Source organism: Trachemys scripta, chromosome 17 (genome assembly GCF_013100865.1).
Source record: "Trachemys scripta elegans isolate TJP31775 chromosome 17, CAS_Tse_1.0, whole genome shotgun sequence".
Classification (NCBI taxonomy): Eukaryota; Metazoa; Chordata; order Testudines; family Emydidae; genus Trachemys; species Trachemys scripta.
In genome coordinates this window covers 6,631,627-6,659,127 of record NC_048314.1, presented here as the reverse complement: position 1 = coordinate 6,659,127, position 27,501 = coordinate 6,631,627, and the positions used below count along the sequence as shown (strand labels likewise).

Genomic DNA, 27,501 nt, shown 5'->3' with positions numbered 1-27,501 from the left:
GAAATACTTTTATAGAGAATGAACAATTAACCTGTGGAACTCATTGCCACAACATGTTACAGAAGCTTTAAAAAAACCAGAGAAGGAAGGATGGCCAATGGCTAAGGCACTAGCCTAGGACTTGGAAGAGCTGGATTCAATTCCCAGTTCCCTGCTCTGCCACAAACGTCTTGTGTGACCTGGGGAAGGGCACAACCTCCCTGTGCCTGAGCTCCCCACGTGTAAAATGGGAATAGTAGCACTCCCCTATCTCAAAGAGTATAAACACTTTAAAGGTTGTGAGGTACTCAGATACTATGTTAGCAGGGGTGTAAAATAGATAGCTCCGCGGAATTTAAATTCGGATTGTTCTATGTGTAACAAGAATATCGTGTCAAGTATCAGGGGGTAGCCGTGTTAGTCTGTATCTACAAAAACAACAAGGAGTCTGGTGGCACCTTAAAGACTAACAGATTTATTTGGGCATAAGTTTTCATGAGTAAAAACCTCACTTCTTCGGATGCAACCGAAGAAGTGAGGTTTTTACTCACGAAAGCTGATGCCCAAGAATATCGTGTGATGTAATAACAAAATAATCACCCCTAAAGCCAGGAGTCTTGGAAATGATACAAACCCTCATGCTTCAGGGTATAAGAGGTGGCAAAATCTCAGGTTTTTTTACAGTTAAAGTGTGGCTCCCGGAGCTCTCCACACCCCTCTCCCCCATTCTCCGCTTACCAGACTGGAGTGGAGAGGGAGCTCAGGGCTTCTCCTTCAGCAGGAGCCCTGAGACCCCCCGCCCCGCAGGGCAGAAGTCCCTAGCCCCACCACCCTGCAGCAGGGAGAAGCCCTGAGCCCTGGCAGACACACCTGCCTCTCGAACGTCTGAAGATTATCGTATGCAGCACAGAGGGTCAGTAAGTTTGGCCACCCCTGACATAAGCCAACCTCTAACTATTGGGAGTTAGGAGGAATTTCCCCTGGATTCTCCGCTCTGCCCTCTGGACGGAGACGCATGCTTCAGTCGCTATGAGCATGGCATAGGCTGGGGGAATCAATAGGCGGACTGCAGGCCAAATCCGGACCGCCAGTAGGGCTGCCCGGTGTCCAATTTTCCACCAGAACACCTGATCAAAAAGGGTCCCGGCGGCTCCGGTCACACTGCTGACCGGGCTGTAAAAGTCTGGTTGGTGGCACAGTGGGGCTAAGGCAGGCTCTCTGCCTCCCTGGCTCCACACGGTTCCTGGAAGCGGCAGCATATCCTGTGGCTCCTAGGCGGAGGGGTGGCCAGGGGCCTCCGCGTGCTGCCCCCGCCCCAAGGGCTGGCTTCGCAGCTCCCATTGGCCAGGAACTGCAGCCAATGGGAGCTGCGGGGACGGCACCTGTGGGCGTGGGCATCACACAGAACCCCCTGGCTCCTCTGCCTAGAAGCCAGACATGCCGGCCACTTCTGGGAGCTGCGCAGAGCCAGGGCAGGCAAGGAGCCTGCCTTAGCCCTTCTGTGCCGCCAACTGGGAGCTGCCTGAGGTAACATCACCCACCTAGGAGCCAGACAGGCTGCTGCTTCCCGGGACCTGCCTGAGGTCAGCACCGCCTAGGAGCCAGCCCGCATCCCGAACCCCCTCCTACACCCCAACCCCCTGCCCCAGTCCTGAGCTCCCTCCCACACACAAACTCCCTCCTGGAGCCTGCACCCCCTTCTGCACTCCAACCCTCTGCCCCAGCTCTGAGACCCCTCCTGCACCCCAAACCCCTCATCCTTGGCCCTACCCTAGAGCCCATATCCCCAGCCAGAGCCTGTACCCCCTCCCGCACCCCAAACCCCTCATCCTCTGCCCCAGCCCTGAGCCACCTCCCGTACCCTAACTCCCTACCGGAGCCTGCACCCACTCCCGCACCCCAAGCCTCTGCCCCAGCCCGGAGCCCCCTCCCGCACCCCAAACCCCTCATCCCCGGCCCCATCCCAGGGCCTGCACCCCCCACCAGAGCTCTCACCCCCCTCCCGCACCCCAACCTCTGCCCCAGCCCGGTGAAAGTGAGTAAGGGTGGGGAAGAATGAGCAACGAGTGGGGGGGGGTGAAGCGAGTGGGGGCGGGGCCTTGGGGAAGGGGCGGGGCAGGGCAAGGGTATTTAGTTTTGTGCGATTACAAAGTTGGCAACCCTACCTGCCAGCCGCTTTCGAAATCTTTTAATTTACTTATTATCATTAGTTATTATTTTTGTATTATTTTCTCTGGAGTCTGGCTCTTGACTATACCTTGACCAAGAAATTTGGACCTTGCCCACAAATAACTGATGACCCATGGCATACGCTCAGTGTGTGCTCACAGAGCCTCCTCGCCACCTGTGAACCGTGCAAAATTCACAAGTGTTCCCCTAGCTGTTGCCACTAGAGGGTGATGGCTGTTGGGAAAAGCCAGGAGGCTGCTTCTCTTTCTGCCTCTGGATTGCCTGTCCTCGGGATTTTAAGGATGAGCTTCCCGGGTGAGAAGGTCCCTACCCAGCTCCCTTCTGTCCAAGAGCCCAGAGCAAGGAGCTGCTAATCTCCCATCTCCAAGGGGCCCTGGGCTGCTGAGAGACATGCTTTAAAGTGCCACTGCAAACCAACCATGGGCCCTGTCCCAGGCTGTAACTACTGTCTTTGGGAAGCAAACAGATTCTACAGTCACCTTCTGAGCCAGGAACTGCAGGTAATTGAGAGAGAAGGCAGGAAAGTATCTGTAAATGCCTTTTCCTTCCCCCTACCCCACTGCTGCTCCCTGTGTGCCTGAGCCCCAGATCCGCTCACTGCACAGACCCACACCGGCTGTTACTGTCTGGGCAGAGTGATCACATCACACTGGAAATGTAACAACGATCAACCTCCCAGCTGGAGGGCGAGTGGCACTGGGAAAGGAGAGAAGAGACTGAAAGGGGCAGAAGGAGAAATAAGGGCCAAGATATGAGCTCCCAGATTTAGCAACTGCGTCAGCATTGGGCCAGTTTGCTTTCCTTTTATCCAGAGGGGGAAACAAAAATCAAAGCCAGTTCCCTTCCTCTTCAGAGTAAACGCAATGCTGAGCGAATGTGCTGCCCGAGGGAACAATGTCACCAGAGTGGCTCGTTTTATTCTGTTGTTGCACGGCGCTTTGTTTATGAAAGGCCAGTATTTAATATTTCTACAGACAGGGTGAAATCCTGCCCCCGTGACTTCAAGAATTTCCCCCCTGATTTTTTTTTTTTCCCTGAAGCATCTGGGTTAGCCACTGTCCAGGGAGGATGTCTGACCGGCTGCACCTTTGGTCTGACTCGGTCTGGCAAGTCCCAGTTTTGCATTCTTTGTGTCTGCCTCTTAGTAAGCTCTTTAGCTTCACCTCTGTGTTTTGCATCAGGCTGAGGACATTGCCAGAACTTGATAAATAAAATAGGAGGGTAATTTCCCTGCCCTCAGAGCTTTCCGCGAGGACAGAACTGTAGTGTGTGTGCAGTCACTCAGGTGTATAGAATTCCTGTCTCCTCTCCACACCGGGCCTGTCCATGGTCTCTCTGCAGGTGTGGAGATGAGCACCGCGGGGCTGGAACAATTTGTCTAGTGGGGACGCTGAGAGCCATTGAACCAAACTGTAAATACTGTGTATAATGGAAACCACTCCAAGCCAGGAGGTGCTGCAGCACCCCCCAGTTCCAGCACTCATGAACAAGCAACAGGCTTCGTACCTGATTTTTGCCTAAGTCATCAGGTCCCCTTCAGTGGGAGGTCTCCAAATTTCCTACAGGGAGCACAATGCATCTGCCAGCAGAGAGGCGAGGTTCCCAAACGGTCTGGTTGCAGAGCATACCACCTCACTGTGTAGCACTGCAGTCAGCTCGCTCAGTGTCCCCCACTTGGTTCGCCAGTTAACGGAGATGTAGCAGGAGTTCTGAAATAATATTGCTGCTCTTAGGAACTTACAGTTCTTCTGGCCCTTCCAGCCTCAAGCCATTCCTTCCAGCCTGGATGCAGGGTCTCCACAAACCTCCGTCTAGGGGTGTGCTTGAATCCTCAGCCACCCCTTGCCCTGAGTGTACCACAGGATCTCCCTAAAAGAGCTGTACCTTGGAATATGGTTGGCTGGTTCTGAGCTCCCACCACCCCCTTACAGTCTATGGCCCACCCACTAAGCACCCAGGCCTACCCAAATCTGAGCAGGGCTGGAGCACCACTGGAGCATCGCTCCGGGACCTGAACTGCACTCTAGCACCTCTGGCTTGTCATTTTCTGAGGAACCCCACACTCCTGCCCAGCTCGGCAGGCGAAGCCCCTCCACACCGGGCCAGGACAGAGACTGGACAGTGACATACACACTGGAGAGTGGGGCCTGACACCCCAATGGGAATGGCTTCCTCCCACTCCCCCACAGGGACTTGCCCTACCCAGAACCCTTCCCCACAGAGCTGGGAGCTTAGTCGCTCCCTCCCCCCCGCCCCCGATAGAGAGCCGCTCCCAGGAAGCAGAGCCCTCCCAGCGCTGACTCCTGCTCCCTGTGCAGGTGTCAGGGCAGTTCCTCGGCCTCAAGGGAGACAAGCTGCATCTCACCCACATTTCACTCCCGGAGCGGTGCGTGCATCCGGGGTAGACGCTTCCTTCAGCCAGTTTAGTTTCTCTTGCTTCTTCCCTAACTCAGCCCCAAGAGGTCGGGTGGGCTTAGACTCGGGCAGCTAGCCCATGCCACAACGTCTCCTCGAGCTGAGCTAGCGCGAGTCGGTCATTGCCTGGCCACTCACTTTTCCACTCCTAGCTACACCACCGGCCTCCAAGAACATTTTCCCCTCTGTTAAGATGAGATATACTCGCCGTCAGAAAGGAAGGATCATTTAAAAACCATGCACCATTTTTGTAACAAACTCTCTGCAAACGTGTGACAAACCCTGACCTCACCCACTTCCTTTCCCCTGAGCAGGACGGCCCGTTCCGAGACCCGCTGTGATCCCAGACAGAACAAGGAGAAGAGCTGCGGGTCCCCAATATGCAAGGCCGTGAGGCGATGGTGAACGGTGCCCACACAGGTGAGGAGTAAGCAGCTTGCACCAAGCCCAAAGCTCAGTGAACGGAGAAGAATTGTGGAATTCCACCCAAGCTGTTGCAAGACCTCGGCATTCTGTCATCCCGCCCCCTTCACTGCAGTAACCAGATCCTAGACATTCAGGGCTTCCCACCCGTCCAAACTGATATGAAACAGGGGTCCTTCCCCTCGCCCATCCTTTATCTCTGGCTCAGGTGGGACTTTGAGGCAGCATAAGTCCCCCTCCCGGCTCTTGTGGAGGGTTCTTGTGGAGTTTAGTTCTGGTGACTTTTAATATTCATGACAAGCCCCACTGCCCTTCCTACTCCTGAGGGTCTCTTTCTCCCCAGCGCAGGGAGCAAATCATGGCTGGATTCCCTTTTCATTCCAGCAGGTGATGGGATGCCGAGAAAGAATGAGGAGCAGAAGCCCCTGCATGAAGCGCCTGAGGTGGTGGAGCCTCCCGTGACTTTACCCACAAGATCCCAGAGCCCCGAGTGGGGAGGAGCCCATGAGACTCGGTGCGGATCAGAAAAGCGGCGGAGGAACCCACCGGCACAGAGCCAGGGTAAATCTGCTCAGGTGGGCGATGGCCTCACCCACCAGGAGAGACCAAATACGTGCACGGACTGTGGGAAGAGCTTCAACAAGAGCTCGTCTCTGATCATCCATCAGAGAACCCACACGGGGGAGCGGCCCTATGCCTGCCCTGAGTGCGGGAAACGCTTCACCCAGAGCTCCACCTTCCTGCGGCACCAGCGGATCCACACTGGCGAGCGGCCCTATGACTGTGCCGAGTGCGGAAAGAGCTTCCGGGTCAGCTCCCACCTGGTCCGGCACCAGCGGATCCACACGGGTGAGCGGCCTTACGTGTGCACTGAATGCGGGCGGAGCTTCAGCGTCAGCTCCCACCTGGTGCAGCACCAGCGGACGCACACGGGCGAGCGGCCCTACCGCTGCGCATGCGGGAAGAGCTTCAGCCTGAGTTCCCACCTCATGCAGCACTGGACCATCCACACGGGCGAGCGGCCCTACCAGTGCGCCCAGTGTGGGAGGAGCTTCTCCATGAGCTCCGCCCTCATCAGGCACCAGAGACTCCATGCGGCGGAGGTGCCCCGCCAGTGCGCCCAGTGCGGGAAAAGCTTCAGCCGCGGCTCGGAGCTGAGCGAGCACCAGAAGATCCACACGGGGGAGCGGCAGCACGAGTGCGCCCAGTGCGGGAGGAGCTTCGGCGCAAGGTCCAATCTCCTCCAGCATCAGCGGACCCACGCGGGCGAGAGGCCTTACACCTGTGCCCACTGTGGGCGGAGCTTCAGCCGGAGCTCAAACCTTATTACACACCAGAGAATCCACACAGGCTAAGAGCCCAGCCCATGTGAAAACCATGGGCCGACAGCTACAGGCCACATCCCATCCAAGACACGGGTATCTCCTCCTTTTTGGGCATGTGGAGCTCTTTCCCACTCATGTGCTGCTCTTGGGATGCGGTGGGGAGATCAGACAATGAGGAGATGCTGTGGGAAGGGATCGTTTGGGATGCAAGGTGATGGGAACCAGGAAAGGAGGCAGAAGTGGGTGTTGTTGGTGAGTCATGATGGTTTGAGTTGGATGAGTGAACGGAGCGGGGTTCCCAGGTAACTCTGGGCCTGTTTGAGTGTCAGTGAATTTCCATATTTACATTCTCTTTTTTCCTTTTTATTAGCGGGCAAATCTTTTTTTCATTTGGGTTGCCTGGGGAATCCTGAGCTGTGCACATTGGGGTTGCCTGGGGCAGGGAGTGAGCTGATCAAAGAAGGGGTGTTCTGAGATGCCCTCCAATTAAGGAAAGTTTGGAGTGTTAAAAGGAGTGGACAAGTAAACACATCAGAGGCTAAATGCATGTGAAACCGGGTAATCTAAATGGCAGAGCTGGTTGAAAACCAACAAACTGATTTTGCAGGCGGGGGGGAAAGTCAAAACTGACACCAGGGCAGCTGTATTGATAATGGTGTTCATTTTCATGCCAAAATCATAAAAGCCTCCATTCTTCATTTAAATGAAACTGCCACCAAATTTCTAGTCTGCTGCAACAGAGCACTGCAGGATCCAGAGACTTTACTGCAAGATTTAGGTTCAGCTGCTGCAGGGACTTGGATAGATGAACTATCCATATAGGCGTTTTCAACCGGAGTTTGGCTAGATAGCGATGTCAAATTAAAATGGCCAAATTAAATAAAAACCCTCCCATTTCTCTCTTGGGATCACTGCTGCACACAGTTAGTACCATGCAGACTGCATACTAACATATATAGTCCCGCTGACTTCAGTGTGACTGCACCCACTAGTAGGTACTATGCTTGATAAGCGTTGGCATGACTGGGCTCTTATTTGGTATGAGTTTCCCTTGTGCTTGTACAGAATGCATGTTCTCCATCCGGTTTCATGTAACAGTGTTTCCAAAAGTTAATAATATGTTTGACCATCGAAAACAAAACATAAATAAATTGTACCGTATAGTAGTGGTGATACGTATCGAAGTGGGAGTGAAAGGTTGGGTGGTTCATATCCTGTGATTATAGATGCTGCTCCGAAAATTGATGAAATTGGGACATTCCCATAACATGAATAAGGACACCTGTGAATTGTGTACCTTTTACCAATCAGGAACTGAATCGACTGTTTGCAACACGCTAAAGAAAAATTGACACAATCAACTCAGGATTGAATAAGGACTGGGAATGGCTGAGCCATTACAAACATTGATTCTATCTCCCCTTGTAAGTATTCTCACACTTCTTATCAAACTGTCTGTACTGGGCTATCTTGATTATCACTTCAAAAGTTTTTTTTCTCTTACTTAATTGGCCTCTCAGAGTTGGTAAGACAACTCCCACCTGTTTATGCTCTCTGTATGTGTGTATATATATCTCCTCAATATTTATTCCACGCTGTATGCATCCGATGAAGTGGGCTGTAGCCCACGAAAGCTTATGCTGTAATAAATTTGTTAGTCTCTAAGGTGCCACAAGTACTCCTGTTCTTTTTGCTAAAGAAAAAGAAGCCCACAGCTCTGTGATGCTGCTGGTGTCTGGGCCTTCGCTTTGCTCGCTAAAGGAAACAGCACGCTCTCTCCCCCAGGCTCTGCCGCACCCTGCCAAAGGCGTTAGCAGGGGTTTCCTGAGCCTGCCAGGGCTGGTATCCTAAAGCTGATTTAATCTCCACACTGACCCTGTTTGGAACGAATTAGCGAGAAGGTAAAATAAGCAAGGAAACAGAAGGGGATGAAAAGACACATTAGAAAGGGGAAGCAGGCTTTAAAATATGTAGATTGTAGGGACCGGGGCCATCTTTTTGGTCTGGGTCTGTCCAGTGCCTAGCACAACGGGCCCTGTCCATGACTGAAGTTCCTTGGTGCTACTACCATACAAATAATAAAACACCTAAAGGTTGAAAAACACCTAAGGGCCAGATTTTTCAAGATATTCAGGTGTCTGAAGCTGCAGAAACGTTTGAAAATCCCACCAGGTGCCTAGGTGCCTAACCTCATTAGGTTCTTTAGAAAATCCCACTCGATGCCTGTCTACATCCTTAGGCACCTGAATACCTTTCAAAATCTGGCTCTAGGTGTGGGGCTTAGGCCGTTACCCACAGGTTCCAAACTATGGATGAGCCAGCAGCCTGGATTCTAAATGGCCTGGTATCATCTGTCATTCTCCATGCCTGCGGATTCAAGGTGTCCAGAGAATGAAGACCCTCCCACCACACATACCCCCTATCCCCAGCCCACCCAGAGCCCAAGCAGCAGGCCCAAGCGTGCATTCTCCCCCAAGGCTGGGCAAACGAGGGAATATTTAGCACTTAGTGTCTCATCAGAATGTGCAGGCACATGCATTTCTCATGCCAGGCTGCAGCTGTCACTCAAACAGAACCACCCCGTTTCCAGTCCCGTATCGTTTCCTTCGCAGGGTGTCGCTAAACTGTTTGGTGATGGGCTAGAGACAGTCTGAGTTTGGAATGAGATGATCCCATCTCCTCCTTTTCTTGCCCTTCCAGCTCTATTGTCAGCCAGGACTGAGGCTTCTGGGCGTTGTCAGACTGTTCATGGAGCCATCTAATTCTGATAATTGATGGAGAGGTCAGGAAACAAACAACCTTTTCCCCTATCTAGACAAGATTTAGGGGGAAATTCAGCTGGTGCGGAGAGCCAACACACACCCTCCTCCCCACTTGCACCCGTACAACGTGCATGGAAGCCCTGTGAGCATGCAGGTAAGCTCTCCAGTTGGAAATAAGACCAAACATCCCCAGCAGTTTTGCAATCAACTAGGTAACAGACGACAAAGCAGGCCCGGGAAACAAACAGCCTCCACCTCGTTAATAAATAAAATGTTTCCACACGATCTTCCAAGGGGAAATGACTGGAAAGTGGGAATTACGGATAATGGGAGTTGAGGGTTCGAAGGTGGCAGCTATTCCTATTGCATATAAAAGGCTAAGAGAGGGTTGAACTGCTAAAGCAGAGATGGATTGAGCTGACACTGCGGAGACCAGCACCAGCCATGGGGAGAGCAGCACAGCAAAGCCTCATAGGTTTACTCTGCTTGGCGGCAGGGCTCTGTGAGGACACCTGCCCAGGTGAGTGACAGATGAGTCACTTTAACAGTATGGCCCTTCTGGCTAGACCCTACCGAGCAAACACAGAATTGAGAGTTTATCAGGTCAAGACCAGTTGGATGATGAAGAGCCGATGGGGTGGTTCTTTAAAGTTTGTTTCTGTATTAAATAACAAGTACACGGTGTCTCAGATTCTCTTGACAACTGTCTCCTCTTATCTGCTGCTGTTAGCCACACCCAGGGTCCGGACACTATGTGGGACGCTGGAACTAAAATGTGCACTCATACGAGTTAGTGATGGAAAAGATGCAGTGAGACTGGGTTTCAAAGGCAAGGACAATTATGTCATTAGCATATGCAGATATCTACACAGTGCTGTTTGCTATGGACACAAAAGCTGGTTGGAACATGGCGTTTCTTCCACAGAAAATTTTGAGTATTCACCAAAAAAACTCAAAAACTGAAATATTTCTGCCCAAAAAATGATATAGTTCAATTCTGAAATGCCACCGCGGTGCCTCCTGGGAGTTGTGGTTCAGCTGTTTCATACTCCCACTGTCCTCTATTGGCTGGACTCACTGATCAGACTACATTTCTCATGAGGCACCACAATCTCCTGTCTTGGTGAGGGGAGGCAGCGCCTCATGACAGGGGCACCACTGGGGATGCTCCTTTTTTTTTAATGAAAATTCAAGATTTTCCACTGAAAGCAGACACTTTTTTGCAAAAAAAATATTATTTTGTTGAAAACCCAGTTTTCTTCAGAAAAATGGCTTTGACTGAAAATTCTTAACCACCTCTAAGTGATGCCCTTGGGATAATCTCAGCTTTGCACTCGGTTAATTTGACAAACAATGTAGGCCATACTTATAGGATGGAGGACTCTATCCTGGGAAGCAGTGACTCTGAAAAAGTTTTGGGGCGCATGGTTGATAATCAGCTAAACATGAGTTCTCAGTGTGAAGCCGTGGCCAAAAAAGCTAATGCAATCCTGGGATGTCTAAATACGGGAATCTTGAGTCGCAGTAGAGAGGTTATTATACCTCTGTATTTGGCACTGGTGTGACTGCTGCTGGAATCCTGTGTCCAGTTCTGGTGCCCTCAATTCATGAAGGATGTTAATAAGTTGAAGAGGGTTCAGAGAAGAGCTATGGGAACGATAAAAGGAGTAGAAAACCTGCCTTATAGTGATAGACTCAAAGATTTCAATCTATTTAGCTTAAAGAGAAGGTTGTGGGTTGACTTGGTCACAGTCTAAGTACCTACATGGGGAACAAATATTTAATAAGGGGCTCTTCAATCTACCAGAGAAAGGTGTAACATGATCCAATGACTGGAGGTTGAAGCTGGACAAATTCAGACTGGAAGTTAAGCCTACATATTTGACAATGAGCATTGGGGCAATTTCCCAAGGGTTGTGGTGGATTTTCCATCACTGACCATTTTTAAGCCAACACTGGATGGTTTTCTGAAAGCTCTGCTCTAGGAATTAGTTTGGGGCAGTTCTCTGGCCTGTGCTATACAGGAAGTCAGAATAGACAATAACAATGGGCCTTTCTGGCCTTGGAATCTATGAAACCTTAACTCTGAATTTTTTGGACTTGTCAGACTTGGGTTTGGAATAATCACAACATTCTTGTGGTTTGTTTGTTTTTTACCCTTATGGCACAGGGGCCACTCACTGCTCAAGGCACCTCCTGCTGGCTGTCCTCTGAGTATTAGTTATACCAGACCTCGTGCTTCTGCTCCGGTGATGTCTTCTCCCGTGCTGTCTTGCCCTGCGGCCCCTCTCACTCCAGGGACTGCAGTCTCCTCTTCGTGACTTGGCCCTCCGGCCAGGTCACTGATGTCCTCCCCTTCTGGGGAATTCACCATCTTTCCAGACCCACTGGCTGCCTGGCACCTCCAACACCCTGTACCACTTCCCAGCAGCTGGTAGGGGAACCCAGCCTGCCCTCTACACCTAGGTTCCAGCCCAGAGACCCTATAACAAGCAGCCACGGTCCAATACAATCCTACCCCTTGCTGCTGTTTCCCTGGGCTTCTTCCTCCATATCAGGCGGGTTTGCCAGCCTCCCAACTTCCTCCACTCAGGGAGCGACTGCAGCCTTTCCCAGCAACAGTCCTGCATCCGTAGCCAGCTACCGGACTTTATACAGGCCCCTCCTGTTCCTGCACAGGTGAGCGGGTTCAGAGCTCTGCCACTGCATCTCAGAAAAGGTGCTACTGGCCTCCCTGGACATACGGGTTAGCGCTTTCGGGGGAGGGTGCACCTGCTTTTCTGATGTTACTCACATTGAGAGAAGCCTTGATTCAGCAAAACAGTTAAGCACTTGCTTAACTTTAAGCATGTTTATGTTCCACTGACGTCAGTAAGCACCTGGTTCAAGCTAAGCCCGTTCACCGGTGCTTTGCTGAGCTGAGGCCAGAGAGACAGGGAGCATGGCACTGGCGGAACAGGATAGGTGTGGCAAGGCAATGATTACATCGTGGTTGTATTACCTGAGGATTGTTCCCAGAGGACTGGTGCCACAAGGGAGGCCCAAGCAGAGCAACAAAGGCGGGACCAGGCAGATCAACAAGGAGTGGAAGAGATGCTCCACTTGCTGGCCCCCACATGCAAATGCACGTCCTAGGAGAAGTGACCTGCCCTTGCCATCTGCTCCAGGCTAGAGGGATAGAGAGAAGACAAGCGCTCACAAACCCCAAGTCCCATCCATGAGGCTGAGAATGGCTCATTAGAATTTTCAAAAGATTGCACCAAATGTTCTATTCATTGATACCTCACTTGCAACATGCAGGAGCCTCTGAACTCAGTGTCATGGGATTGGTGGCTGCTTTCCAAATACCTCCGTACCCGGCGGCTTGTGCACTGTCTGTTCCCCTGCAATCGCTTCCTGATGATGATGCAGTGCTGTGGGGGAGCTGCTGTGTGTCCTGTGTGAGTCATCTGCTGCTTTAGTTATACCCTCTTCCCCATCTCTTCTTATCATCTCATTTGGATCCATCCAATGGGTCACGCAGCATCCCAGGGCTGTATCCTGGAGTTGGATGGCATCGGCTCCGTTTCGCTGCGATGCACCAAGAGATTCTTCGGGGTTTGGGCTGTAATAATAGTACCTGTCATTTCACATGGTCCGAGGAAGGAACTTCTGAAATCTTGCTTTTCTGACACGTATTCCCAACATGCTGCACGTAACAGGCATTTTAATACAGCTCTTGGGTTAAAAGGCAAGTTGGCCTGTGCCTCTGAGGCAAATTCACCACCCTGGAAATGTTGCTTAGATGTTTTTAATAGAGCAGTGAAAGGGAACATCAGTATTCATGGGCCCTAGCCTAGGATTTGTACCAATGCTGGGTTGCACACTCAGATCAGGATGCGACATCCAGATAACACAAGATCTGAAACTTCTTTCTTTAGGAGATAAAGGAAATGCTGGGACACCAGCAACAACAGGTGATCATTATTTGAGATTCAGTTCAACTTTGTCCCCCCCATACACCAATTAAGAGGAAGCTACTTGAGTTTAAACATGCAGAGTTCACACACACACACACACACACACACACACACACACACAGGTGTATACATTACATGCCTCTCAGACTGATAGCGGCAAAGCTCCTCTGTGTGGAAGACAAAACCTTCTCTGGGGGCAGTCCGAGACTGTGTCAATTCCCTCCTCCCGCCCCCACGACTAAAAATCGTCATGAATGTCATCAGCCTCCACTTCAAATACAAGGTACATTTCTTCAATCTGCCTGTTCTAATATAAATATGAAATAACATGTACATTAATAAACACCCCACACACTGCCAAAACACTCCACTGCACGCAGTCTCCCCCGGGAAAGGGATACAAGAGAACAAACCACAGGTGACAGATGTCAGTCATGTCACATAATGCACTACTGGGTATTAGAATAGAATAGAATAGACTTCTGATGTCATGGAATCAAAAGCCTCCTCAGCTCTAGAGGCAGTATCATTTAAACTAGGTTCACCGGGGGAAGGAGACCAAAGCCCTGAGGTAAGTGGGGAAATGGGATACCGGGAGGAAGCACGAGCAGGAGAGGGCAAGAGGGGAGGACTCCTGTCTCAGACTGAGAAAGCGGGACAATCAGCGAGTTATCTTAAGTGCCTATGCACAAATGCAAGCAGCCTGGGAAACAAGCAGGGAGAACTGGAAGTCCTGGCACAGTCAGGGAACTATGATGTGATTGGAATAACAGAGACTTGGTGGGATAACTCACATGACTGGAGCACTGTCATGGATGGATATAAACTGTTCAGGAAGGACAGGCAGGGCAGAAAAGGTGGGGGAGTTGCGTTGTATGTAAGAGAGGAGTATGACTGCTCAGAGCTCTGGTATGAAACTGCAGAAAAACCTGAGAGTCTCTGGATAAAGTTTAGAAGTGTGAGCAACAAGGGGGATGTCGTGGTCGGAGTCTGCTATAGATCACCAGACCAGGGGGATGAGGTGGACGAGGCTTTCTTCCGGCAACTAACAGAAGTTACTAGATCGCAGGCCCTGGTTCTCATGGGAGACTTTAATCACCCTGATATCTGCTGGGAGAGCAATACAGCGGTGCACAAACAATCCAGGAAGTTTTTGGAAAGTGTAGGGGACAATTTCCTGGTGCAAGTGCTGGAGGAACCAACCAGGGGAAGAGCTCTTCTAGACCTGCTGCTCACAAACCAGGAAGAATTAGTAGGGGAAGCAAAAGTGGATGGGAACCTGGGAGGCAGTGACCATGAGATGGTCGAGTTCAGGATCCTGACACAAGGAGGAAAGGAGAGCAGCAGAATACAGACCCTGGACTTCAGAAAAGCAGACTTTCACTCCCTCAGGGAACAGATGGGCAGGATCCCCTGGGAGAATAACATGACGGGGAAAGGAGTCCAGGAGAGCTGGCTGTATTTTAAAGAATCCTTATTGGGGTTGCAGGAAAAAAAATCCCGATGTGAAGAAAGAACAGTAAATATGGCAGGTGACCAGCTTGGCTTAACAGTGAAATCCTTGCTGACCTTAAACGCAAAAAAGAAGCTTACAAGAAGTGGAAGATTGGACAAATGACCAGGGAGGAGTATAAAAATATTGCTCACGCATGCAGGAGTGAAATCACGAAGGCCAAATCACACTTGGAGTTGCAGCTAGCAAGAGATGTTAAGAGTAACAAGAAGGGTTTCTTCAGATATGTTAGCAACAAGAAGAAAGTCAAGAAAAATGTGGGCCCCTTACTGAATGAGGGAGGCAACCTAGTAACAGAGGATGTGGAAAAAGCTAATGTACTCAATGATTTTTTTGCCTCTGTCTTCACGAACAAGGTCAGCTCCCAGACTGCTGCACTGGGCAGCACAGTATGGGGAGAAGGTGACCAGTCCTCTGTGTAGAAAGAAGTGGTTTGGGAATATTTAGAAAAACTGGATGAGCACAAGTCCATGGGGCCGGATGCGCTGCATCCGAGGGTGCTAAAGGAGTTGGCAGATGTGATTGCAGAGCCATTGGCCATTATCTTTGAAAACTCATGGTGATCGGGGGAGGTCCCGGATGACGGGAAAAAGGCTAATGTAGTGCCCATCTTTAAAAAAGGGAAGGAGGAGGATCCGGGGAACTACAGGCCAGTCAGCCTCACCTCAGTCCCTGGAAAAATCATGGAGCAGGTCCTGAAAGAATCAATTCTGAAGCACTTAGAGTAAAGGAAAGTGATCAGGAACAGTCAGCATGGATTCACCAAGGGCAAGTCATGCCTGACTAACCTAATTGCCTTCTATGAGGAGATAACTGACTCTGTGGATGAGGGGAAAGCAGTGGATGTGTTATTCCTTGACTTTAGCAAAGCTTTTGATACGGTCTCCCACTGTATTCTTGCCACCAAGTTAAAGAAGTATGGGCTGGATGAATGGACTATAAGGTGGATAGAAAGCTGGCTAGATCGTCAGGCTCAACAGGTAGTGATCAACGGCTCCATGTCTAGTTGGCAGCCGGTTTCAAGTGGAGTGCCCCAGGGGTCGGTCCTGGGGCCGGTTTTGTTCAATATCTTCATTAATGATCTGGAGGATGGCGTGGACTGCACTCTTAGCAAGTTTGCAGATGACACTAAACTGGGAGGAGTGGTAGATACGCTGGAGGGTAGGGATCGGATACAGAGGGACCTAGACAAATTGGGCAGAAAAAAACCTGATGAGGTTCAACAAGGACAAGTGCAGAGTCCTGCACTTAGGACGGAAGAATCTCATGCACTGTTACAGGCTAGGGACCGAATGGCTAGGAAGCAGTTCTGCAGAAAAGGACCTAGGGGTTACAGTGGACAAGAAGCTGGATATGAGTCAATAGTGTGCCCTTGTTGCCAAGAAGGCTAATGGCATTTTGGGCTGTATAAGTAGGGGTATTGCCAGCAGATCGAGGGACGTGATCATTCCCCTCTATTCGACATTGGTGAGGCCTCATCTGGAGTACTGTGTCCAGTTTTGGGCCCCACACTACAAGAAGGATGTGGAAAAATTGGAGAGTCCAGCAGAGGGCAACAAAAATTATTAGGGGGCTGGAGCACATGACTTATGAGGAGAGGCTGAGGGAATTGGGATTGTTTAGTCTGCAGAAGAGAAGAATGAGGGGGGATTTGAAAGCTGCTTTCAACTACCTGAAAGGGGGTTCCAAAGAGGATGGATCTAGACTGTTCTCAGTGGTGGCAGATGACAGAACAAGGAGTAATGGTCTCAAGTTGCAGTGGGAAAGGTTTAGGTTGGATATTAGGAAACACTATTTCACTAGGAGGGTGGTGAAGCACTGGAATGGGTTACTTAGGGAGGTGGTGGAATCTCCTTCCTTAGAGGTTTTTAAGGCCCGGCTTGACAAAGCCCTGGCTGGGATGATTTAGTTGGGAATTAGTCCTGCTTTGAGCAGGGGGTTGGACTAGATGACCTCCTGATGTCCCTTCCAACCCTGAGATTCTATGATTCTATGATTCTATGAACAATTTAACAACAAACAAGTAGTTACAACTGAGATCACTCTGAAGACTACAACAATATCAAACCTGCAATTCTTCACTGTGTAAAGCACTAGGTAACAAGTAAAAACCAGGATATGAACATATGTGTTCAACCCTGTGAAATCCTTTCTCGGGATCTAACGATCTAACAGCGCCACTGTCTTGGAGCAGGTGTAAACATCCTCTCAGAGATTTTGCAATGCTTAGGCTGTCAAGAAAAATAATTACATATTCTTCTTGGCCAGATTGATCTTCCTCCCTGACATCCGTGGAATGAAGCTCTAGCTGGAAAATAATCTCAACTCTTTGGTATAAAGGAGTTAAATGAAGAATTGCTGACACCGACACTTACAGGAAAGCAAGTAAAATTAATGAGAAGCAGACCACTGGCACCAACATATTGATTGAGTCACACAGGAGGTACAATGTGACAGGAAACTTTCTTATCAGATTCTTGAAGTTGGGAAAGTGTCTGCACAACAAGCCAAGGGGAAGCCATTTTCCAGCTGGAACGTGGGAACTGGGGTGTAAGGGAGATTAGAGTTCCGAGGTGGAGTTTATTTCTTGTATTTTCATATGATATGAAAGGCTCCCAGGGCTGAGATGCTAACACAGCATGAAGATGAGGAGACGAGTGGAGCTGCCGTTGCAGAGACCAGCACCAGCCATGGGGAGAGCTGTCCAGCAAACCCTCCTCGCCTTACTCTGTCTAGCAGCTGTGGTTTGTGAGGCTCAAGACACCTGCCCAGGTGAGTCACAGACAACCCTGTTACCTTTTAACAACATGGATCTGACTGGTTCCCATTTTAAGATGCAGAATTTAGAATGCACAGAATTCCTCATCAGTCAGAATATGAAGTTTAAGATTAGCCCTTCTAATTTTCTTCCTTAATTAAATCACTTTTAATCAAGAAACAAGACGGCTCACATTTGCACTGTATAACTAATGCCTTTCCATTGCTGTTGGGCTGTTCCATGGCATATTATGAGACAGAGCAAAGGGGCTGTGAAACCCCCAGGGACTAGACTGGAGAAGAATGGCATTCACGAGATGAGATGCTTTTTATTACATCAGCCCTGATTTTATTCTTTGGCAGTCCTCGAACAGCAACATTCTCCAGTTAAAGAATAATCTGATTAAATGAAAATCTTGCCGTATTCCATTCTCTACGGATTCTGTCCAGTGAGCTCAGATACTACAGAGATGGAGATGATACAAGGAATAGAATATGATGGATAGAATAGAATAGGCCTAATAAAAGGAACAGAATATGATGCACATGATATCAAGTGAGAATAGAACAGATCTGATGTAAGGAAGAGAACAGAATAAGTCTGATATAAGAAGTAAACTAGAATAGAATAGATACCTCTACCCATAGCTACTTTTGGTTTGCTCCTAGGGAGATATTATTCAGATCTTTGGAATTAATGTGAAAGTCAGAAAGTCTCTAAAGTTTATGGAAATTCACACAATACTTTGGCATTTCTCAAATGTTCCCTTATTTCACCCTTCTTAAGAGCTGCTCAAAGATACTTTCTTCCCAGCCTCCTGAACCCTGGTTACCTCCCTTTCTTGCAGCAGTACATGGTTGTAGGAAAAAGTCCCTGGGATCGTATTAATAAGACAAGGTGAAAGCAATGACTGCGGCTTGTGTTTAACGCAGTAGGTGAGGCTGCTTGGTTACATCCTGTGTAGCTTTCTTGATTTCCTCTCCCCAGCTGTAGGGGTACAATCCATCCTGTTCCCAATGAAGCCAATGAGAAAACTCCCACTGACTTCACATTTACAAGCCTTGAGTCTTCTCTTGTTGCTTGCAGCCCCACTGCTCTCATCTATCCAGGTCACATGGCAGCGTGATTAGTTTTCACCCAGATTCTTGCTAATCCACCAGTTTTATGCATCCGAAGAAGTGGGCTGTAGTCCATGAAAGCTTATGCTCTAATAAATTCGTTAGTCTCTAAGGTGCCACAAGTCCTCCTGTTCTCTTTCCACCAGTTTTAGTGTCACTTGAAAATCTTTGTTGAGGTTCTCCAGTGTCTGCTGTCCGGTCTCTTCTGGTGGTTAATTTAATACATGCAAATCCATGAACATTTTAAATAGCCTCTTAATTCCTCAACTTGAGGCTGTGGTTTTTGTATTAGAAAGGGAAAAGGAAAAGGAAGCTAGCTTGTGGAGATTCTCATTTGCAAGATTTATTTCTCTCAGGGATCTGCAGAATGGTTCAATCCTATGGACCTTCTCACATGTCATTTATTTCTCCAGACGTGAAAATCGTGGGTCTCAGTGGTTCAGAGAAGCTCGCTGTTCTCCAAGGCTGCCCTGGGATTCCTGGTGCCATGGGGCCCAAAGGTGACCCTGGACCTGCAGGAATGAGAGGTATGTGCCCAGGGGCGGAGGGAGACTCTGCTTTGGATGGCAGAAAAATGAATGACTGATGTTATAATAGTTATAATATAACTATAATATAATAGCAGCGCCCCCCAGCCTGGCCGGCGCCCCCCAGGCCAGCCAGCATCCCCTCTGGGCAGCGCTGCCCCCATCCTGCCCCCCACAGGGCCACCTTGGAGATCCTTATGAGTCCCCAACATGAGGAAAAGGTGCCTCAAGCAGGCTGGTCACTATGCAAGTCTCTAACTCCACATTGAGGGGCCAGAGCTAAGAAGCTGGCTCTAAAACATTGTCAATTTCTTTTTCCTCTGGCCAGACAATGGTAGCCTGCGGGCTGCTGTGGAAGGGAGGCCAGCTGTGTATCTTTGATGGCCACCACCTTGGCCAGCACACCAGGGATCTCCAGAGTTAAGAGTGGGAGCTGATAGAGCAGGAGCCAAAGGGCCCAGTGCCGCTATCTGCTGCTGTAACTCACTGACCTCCTCCCTCACCTGTGGTTACAGATCGATCTGCCAGGACTCACAGATGCCAATAAACTATTTGACCCTATAGAGCAGCGGTTCTCAAACTTGAGCAACCCGAGGACCCCCATTTTGATTTTAAAATTTTCACGGATCCCCTAGCCCCCCGCTCCACCCCTTCCCCCAAGGCCCCACGCCCGCCCCATCTCTTCCCGCCCCCACTCCAGCCCGGCCCCTCCTCTTCCACGCCTCTTTCTGCCCCCTGCCCCGAGCGCATCCCATCCCCGCTCCTCCCCCTTCCTCCCAGCACCTCCTGCACACCACTGAAGAGCTGTTCCCCGGCGTGCAGAAGGCACTGGGAGGGAGGGGGAGAAGTTGAGGGAGGGGGAGGAGTTGATCAGCAGGGCCCACGGACCCCCTGGAGTACCCTCACGGACCCCAGTTTGAGAAACGCTGATATAGAGAGATTTGTTAAAACTAAGAGCTGGGTGCAACTCAGATAGCAGCTATGACAAGGCTTAGTGGAAGCAGGGTCTGAGACATTCTCTGGGATGGATACCCCAACTGGCCACTGATAATGGCAGGATCCTCTCTCTGGACTCTAACTTGCAGCCTCATGAGTCAAATCAGAAATGGCAGATGTGGGGATTCAGTTCACTTCTAGTTGGTATGTTTGAATTATTCAGGGCTGGCGCTGTCAAATATTTACTCTCTTGTGTTTGTAGGAGAACGGGGAGCTCCAGGAATCCCTGGAAAGATGGGATCAGCAGGGGAGAAAGGTAAAGCAAGAAAGAGCGAGTCACTTTGATTACATCACAGTAACAGCTTCTGAACATGCTTATCTTCAGGTTACATCTGTGAAAACTTTTACCCCAGTAGAAGCTCAGTTCTGAGCCCCCCACTGACATTGTTGCACTTCAGATAAATCTTTCCGCTGTTTAACCAAGAGAAAAAAGATGATGCTTGGCCTCCTTGGACTGAAAGGTGATTGATCATCTCAAATAATTCTTTTCACTGCAAAGCTGTGGCCTTCTGTACTTTAATGACATACAGGGGATGGCTACACTGCAGCCGGGGGTGTGATTTGCAGTTCATGTAGCTGTACCCACATTAGCTTTAATCTAGCTAGCTTGCTAACAACCGAAGTGAACACATGGGAGGAGGGAGAGCTCAGTGGTTTGAGCATTGGCCTGCTAAACCCAGGGATGTGAGTTCAATCCTTGAGGGGGCTACTTAGGGATCTGGGGCAAAAATCTGTCTGGGGATTGGTCTTGCTTTGAGCAGGGGGTTGGACTAGATGATCTCCTGAGGTTCCCTTCCAACCCTGATATTCTATGTCTATGGGGGCTAAGCTACAGATGTGAGTATGTAGCCAGAGGGGTCATGCAAACTCGTGCAGCCTATCCTGAATCTTGTACCACTGCATCCTCACGGCTATTGTCAGCAAGCTAAAATCTAGCACAAGTACGTCTACACGAGCTGCAAATCACAGCAGTGTAGACATACCCACAGTGCCAGACACGTAAGGTGCAAGAGTTCTGTAGTGCCCGCTGGTTCACAAAGGCCTGTGTGTACTTACAAATATTTCTTAGCACTTACAGGAATTCATGCTCAGCTAATCCAATCCTGTACATGAGGGGGACTGTGATTGAGGCTTGGTACAAATACCATTTTACCCTCCTCTTTCTTTGCAGCCACCCACTGCTTTGGTTCAGGTAGCTGCCCTTATTCCGGTCTGCATCTAGAACTTGCTCTGGGTTTTGAAGGAACATCAGGTACAATTTTCAAAAGCGCCTAAGGAATAGAACTGGTTGGAATATTTTCACCAAAATGACGTTTTAGAAACAGGCCAGGGCTCTCTAGAGAGCAAGACTCTCATAGGCTGGTGATCATCGCACTGGCCTGTGATGTGGGACAGAGCTCATATTCTCATAGATTATTTCCCGGAGCCCCCCACACACCATCTCCCAACATGCTATAAAAACTCCAGGCCCCGGGGGCGGGAGGGGAGTTCAGCCACTGGGCTGGTGAGGGGGAGCTCAGGGCTTCTACATGAAAACATAAGGATGGCCCTACTGGGTCAGACCAAAGGTCCATCTAGCCCAGTATCCTGTCTGCCGACAGTGGCCAATGCCAGGGGCCCCAGAGGGAATGAACAGAACAGGTAATCATCAAGTGATCCATCCCCTGTCGCTCATTCCCAGCTTCTGGCAAACAGAGGCTAGGGACACCATGCCTGCCCATCCTGGCTAAAAGCCATTGATGGACCTATCCTCCATGAACTTATCTAGCTCTTTGTTGAACCCTGTTATGGTCTTGGCTTCTGCCCTGAGCAGTGACAGGGCTGCAGGCTTCAGCTGAGGAGAGGGGGGTCTCGGGGCTTAGCCCCACAGGGGTGGGGCACTGGGGCTCGGGGCTGAAGCCCTGCAAGGTGCACAGGGGCTCAGACATATTTACCAGAGCAGAGCTCTGGACAGCTCCAGCTGAATTTAAGCCCTGATGTAGGGGAGCCAAGATCAAGGCTCTTCTCTGGCTGATTAAGAGCAGAGTTTTTCATCCCAGATCATCCTGACTCAAGAAGAAAAGAGACTTGAACTCCCTTCTCCCACATCCCAGTGTCTTAACCACCAGGCTGTAAAGTGTGAAAGAGTCTCTCTTGTCAGAAGTAACCAGAGAGCCTTGTACCCCAAAACCTTCTCGAATAGAAAAGCTCAGGTTTCGATCGGAACATGGACATCTCAACACAATTTCATTTTCACAAAAAACCTTCAAAAGGTTTTTTTTTTCATGCTAACGTGGAACGAAACCAAAATTCAAAACCTCCAAAGTTGCCGCGAAATGGAATTCTCATGCTCCGGACAGCTCTGCTTTTTAATGGGCCGTAGGCTCCTAAGTTACTTATGTGCTTTTGAAAATGTTACCCATTGCATCTGGCTGCCTGAAGTCCCTGGACAGTCAGCCAGGAGCAATTCTGCACCAAGCTACTTTCATCTTGTTTTCCCAAGTGAATTAATTTGTACAAACGGAGAATAAACCCCCAAATATTAACTTTTTTTAAAAAAATGTCTATGTACTTCACACGCTTCTAAATGTAATGCCCCTCTTTTGCCCTCATATTCTGTATGGTACCATCAATGCCAAATTCATGCAGCTCTGGAGATGTTGGAAGGGCATTAGGGTATTTTCCTGCAACAAGACAGGCTGACACCCCATGAGTGCTGAGGTTAGAGTGTGATCTCCAACTAATGCAAGGGTTTGACCCTGTGCTCCATTTTAGGAGAGAAAGGAGAGCCCGGAGAACCAGAAACAACAGGTAAGAACCTCGGCATTCTTCCATATGGCAGAAGAATGATTTAACTGACCGTAGCAGCTGTGTTAGCCACGGGATACATTCTGTTATCAGGCACCTGTGAGCTGCAGTCTGTCTCCGATCCATCTCCTTCAGGAGGATGGTTAACCTCTCAAATAGCCGCCATTTCAAAACAAAACAACCTATTACCAAAACATTTCCTTCTCCCTCTTCAGTGTAGGAACTACTGCTCCCACGCCGCCTCCCCTGCCCCAGTACGACAGTGACTCAAGGCACAGAATGAGTCATAGTTCGGAAAGACCCACTAAGTCATGATATTATTTAAGGTGGCCGGAGCAGTCCCTGATGCCCTTGTGAAAGGTGCCTCCTGGACGCTCCTCCAGCCTGTGTGGGAGTGTCAGCCTGTTCCCACTGATGGGTGGCAGAGTAACCCCACTCTTCTCCATGCCCTTTGTGGACACTGTTGGCATTAGCTTTGAGCAGCCCTTTTGCTCTGGGAGCAGGGGGGCAGGGACGGCGCTTAGGAGTGGGGCATGACGGTCCAGGTGCTTCCCCTGCCCTTACTCACCTGCCAGGGCCAGGCACAGCCTCTCCCTAGTGAAAAGAGATGAAACAAATCAGCTGTCTAAAAAAGCACAAACTCTGCTGAGTTAACCCCCTGGCGAGTGCGTGTCACAGGTCCCCTTCTGTGCCCGAGCCACACAGGATAGGAGTAGGGGTCTGGTGTCGGGGCCTTGACCATTTAGCTCAAAGCATAGCAGGGCCTGCTTTTAGTTCTGAAGGCCCCAAGATCGCATTGACTCTTCACCCATCCCTTGCCCGATCAGATCCAGTCCCGCGCTTTCAATCAATGCATAGTTAATTTTCCATTTTGTCTAGGACCCAGAAACTGCAAGGAGCTGTTAGCCAAAGGGAGAACGCTGAGCGGCTGGTACGCCATCTACCCAGGAGTTGCTGTTGATTCCATCACTGTCTTCTGTGACATGGATACAGATGGTGGAGGATGGATTGTAAGTGAGAGGGAGTGTGGCGGGGAGGAGGGTGGTATAGAGAACACGTTTGATTTTAATCAGAGGTGCGAGGATTGCCACTTGCTGGCAGCTGTAAATCTGTCCTAAATTGAGGAAATGTTGAGACAGAGCTGAAATAATTCATCCAATTATGCCCCAAATATGTCATCACAGGTTTCATATCCAGGCCAGCCCATCAGTTCGAAGAGGAGAAACTGGGTTTGTGGAAACCTGGAAGTTTCCTTATTTATTAGGTTTTGGTTTACTCACATTTGCTATTTAGGTCTTGTCTAGCCTGGAAGACTCTACAGGTGACTTTAGGTGTAATAACCTGCCTAGTACATGTGACCATGTCTCCCTCTAGTGGCTGGGAGGGCTACAACGGGCTTCCTTTATCTGCTGACCTGGCTTCCTTTGGAGCTGGTCACTCCTTACATCAGCCCATGAGGTGTGGACACTCCCAGGGTATGTCTACACAGTAGCTGGGAACGAGTCTCCCACAACACTACAACTAGCAGTGAGACATAGCGGCTCTGGTGGCAGCTTGGACCCCCAAGGTCTGAGCTCAGATGGCTAGCTCGAGTCTTGCCTGGAACCGTGCAGACATCCCCAGAGGTTAAACACATTGCCTACACAGCATTGTCAGCACCGGACAGCCTGGCCGAGGTGTGAAAGACCCTTATGTGATGGCAAAAGACTGCAAAGCCGTAACTCTGTCACATCCCAACTACTGAAGGGTTTTTATGTTCTTCAAGCCACGGAGTGAAAGAGAGATGGGCCATGGAGCAGAGAAGTTACCAGCTAAGAGGGGGTTTGCAACACTTCCTAGCCTGAAGAGTTAGCGCCATCCATCTAACGTGCAGTTAAATGAAGTGGATAGAAATGGATTTGCCCAGTTAAATGAGCTGATGGGAGCCAGAGTCACTCTTTGAACTTGGTCAGGTCACATCGCATCTCTGAGCCTCCTCCTCCTCCTTCTCTACAGATGAAGGTAGTGGTGCCCATGTTTGTAGAGCAGGATCTATTGCAGGGAGATATATTGGAAAGCATTTTGTGAATGTGAAGTGTAGTGGCTGCATGAGCAGGTATGAAGTAATGGTATGTCAGGCAGCTGTTTTATGATGGATAGAAACCACGGTGCAATCTTCCACCTCGCACCCTCTCATTTCCTTGCAGGTTTTCCAGAGACGCGCAGATGGTTCGGTGGATTTTTTCCGTGACTGGGATTCATACAAGAAGGGTTTTGGGAACCAGCTGACGGAATTCTGGCTGGGGAATGACAATATCCACCTGTTAACATCCTTTGGTAACAAAATCACGATGGATTCTTTTCTGGTTTTTGTTCTTTGCCAAACCATCTCCTTGGAGACAGGATACATAAAGTGATTCGTCTGCTTGTATTCCATGTCTCAACCCCTCCTTACAAAGATCAGGCAGAACGTTAATGGAAAGTGATTAACATTTTTGTTTCCGTTTTGCCTCTAGAAACTTGTGAACTTCGTGTCGATCTGAGTGATGTGGAAAACAATAAATCCTTTGCCCACTATGAGACCTTCAGCATTTCAGGACAATCTGACAAATACAGACTGAACCTAGGAAAATTTCTTACAGGCACTGCAGGTAAGTTTGGGGCCCATCCTGCACCTTGTGTACAAAGGAGGTATCATGAACAACCATCAAAAGCAGAGTATCTCTGGCAGTTCTACCAACTCAGAGACTACCTGAAAGGGGAGGCGGGAAGAAAGTCCATGTGACATTCCAACGCAGGCCATCAGCATGATGTTTTCACCACACTTGTGCACAGTGGAATCAGAATGTTAACTGGAGTTGAACTCAGAATTCTTGGTCCTCCAGAGTCTAGAAAGAGGAGGTTTGGTTTGGGGGAACTTAATAAAGTGAGGCCCTGCTGGGTCGGAGTTCTTTTCCCACAGCTAGCCTCCTATTTTTAAATATTGTTTGGGAAGGGAAAAGGAGCTATTAGAGGCACATTATGTATTAAACAAAAGGAACCATAGTTGTAGAGTCAAAGTGTGGAATAGAGAATCCCTGTTACTTAATAGTCACATTCAGGCGAGCAGGACATCTATCGGAACCTGACAGTGCTTTGTACACACAATCATGTTCTTGCTTCCGGTGTTTTAACAGGTGATTCCTTGTCTGGCCATAGAAATATGACGTTTACAACCAAAGACAACGACAATGATATGCATTCGGGGAACTGTGCTCTGCTGTATAAGGGAGGCTGGTGGTACCACAAGTGTCACGGTTCCAATCTGAACGGGCTGTACCTGCTGGGACCCCATGAGAGCTATGCAGATAGTGTCATCTGGGCAACAGGCAAAGGGGCTTACTACTCCTACAAAGTCTCAGAGATGAAGTTCAGGCCGGTTTAGCACAAGGAAAGTGCAGTGCGAGGTCGCTCTCCAGCAACGTATGGGAATGGACCCTCACAGGTAGTTAGATGCCTAAAGCCCATTAATTTCTATGGAAGTTCCATGGATGTGCCTAAAGGATCTGGGCCTTAGAGCCTGATCTGAAGCCCAGTGAAGTCAATGGGAGTCTTTTCATTGACATCAGATGAGGCCCATAGCTGGAAGCACCCAAGCAAACACACTGACATTTAATACCAACCCTTTCCTTTTCCTGGTCACGTTGAGTTGTCAGGAGCTCTCTGTTCAAATGTGACTGCTGGGACCTTACAGCCCAGCCCATTCCATTCTACTTCTGTTAGAACCAACGCAGAGCCAGCACTGCCGGCCCAGATGAGAGAGAGCGTGGCCCAAAGGCAGGGCAGCGGCCCAGCTGTGAGCGGCCGCTGATCATTTGTCACAATTATTGCGCCACATCCTGACATCCCTTTTTTCATTCCTGCTAAATTAAAGGAAAATCCCTCTGACTTCAGTGAAAGTTTTGCCATAGTATCTCGGCTCTCTATGAGCTAAGATCAAGCGTAGTACCTGTTCTTATCAGTTTAATATCTGATATGTGCTTTATTTAAGAGCTGAGTAAAGGTTTTAAGATTTGGCACTTGGTGACTCAATACGTTATTGCGTCAGAGGTCATAGCATGATGATGCGTCTGCAGTTAATTGCAGAAGATCTAAAAATGTTAACCTGTTTTTTTTTTTTTTTTAAGATCATGAGCCTGGAGAAAGCAATATATTTGCCCCTTGCTAATTTGCATTTACATCAAGGATATTAAGCTCTCCCCACTTCCCAGCAAAGATTGAATACCAGGAGTGAAATCCGGGCACCAATGAAGTCAATGGAGGTTTTGCCATTGATTTCAGTGGGGCCAGGATGGCACCCAGAGCGCTATAGTGAAGTATTAGATTACTAAAACCCCTTTATCTCTGCAGTAGTGCTATGCTATACTATGACGCATAATCCTCACTGGTTAAAAGAAAACTCCATATGTCACAATAAATTAATAAAGTATGTTTAACCAGCCATGTGAAGTGCATTTTGTGTGGCATGATTACATCTTTTGCATTGCACTAGTTTTCTTACTGGCTTATTCACCATGGCCCTCCCAGTCATTTGCGGGGATTATTATATTAATAACATAAAACAAATGAAAATAAATACTGGGTTCTTTTCATCAGAAGATCTCAAAGGGCTTGACAAAAGCAGGCAAGTATCATTATTCCTGTTTTACAGAAGGGGAAATTGATGTATTGATAGTTTAGATGATTTGTCCAAATTTATATGTATTGAATCAAAAAGAGTCAGGGATAGAC

The 27,501-nt window shown here is 49.1% G+C and overlaps 2 protein-coding genes and 1 pseudogene across 6 annotated transcripts; all 3 read left to right on the top strand.

Annotated features, from left to right (window-relative positions):
* The first annotated feature begins 2,402 nt into the window (after positions 1–2,402).
* LOC117889477 (zinc finger protein 436-like) lies at positions 2,403–9,723 on the top strand. Of its 4 annotated transcripts, none has more exons than XR_004648490.1 (3): positions 2,403–2,669; positions 4,899–5,004; positions 9,033–9,723. XR_004648490.1 is itself a non-coding variant. In XM_034793742.1 (3 exons), exons 2-3 carry the CDS (start codon positions 4,965–4,967, stop codon positions 6,360–6,362), a joined length of 1,008 nt encoding a protein of 335 aa, XP_034649633.1. In that variant the 5' UTR covers positions 2,407–2,669; positions 4,899–4,964; the 3' UTR covers positions 6,363–7,796. The 4 variants fall into 4 exon arrangements, 3 of the variants coding, with proteins under 3 accessions (XP_034649633.1, XP_034649632.1, XP_034649631.1); XM_034793742.1 differs by lacking the exon at positions 9,033–9,723 and adding an exon at positions 5,395–7,796 and having other exon boundaries at positions 2,407–2,669; XM_034793741.1 differs by lacking the exon at positions 9,033–9,723 and adding an exon at positions 5,392–7,796 and having other exon boundaries at positions 2,408–2,669.
* A 7,350-nt stretch (positions 9,724–17,073) lies between these two features.
* Positions 17,074–27,211, top strand: LOC117889478 (ficolin-1-like). 2 transcript variants are annotated; one of them, XM_034793743.1, is made up of 8 exons: positions 17,075–17,338; positions 18,856–18,969; positions 20,168–20,221; positions 22,720–22,755; positions 23,632–23,762; positions 24,939–25,068; positions 25,248–25,382; positions 25,908–27,211. In XM_034793743.1, exons 1-8 carry the CDS (start codon positions 17,206–17,208, stop codon positions 26,153–26,155), a joined length of 981 nt encoding a protein of 326 aa, XP_034649634.1. In that variant the 5' UTR covers positions 17,075–17,205; the 3' UTR covers positions 26,156–27,211. The 2 variants fall into 2 exon arrangements, with proteins under 2 accessions (XP_034649635.1, XP_034649634.1); XM_034793744.1 differs by lacking the exon at positions 22,720–22,755 and having other exon boundaries at positions 17,074–17,338.
* Positions 26,678–26,871, top strand: LOC117867284 (annotated as a pseudogene).
* Positions 27,212–27,501: the final 290 nt, after the last annotated feature.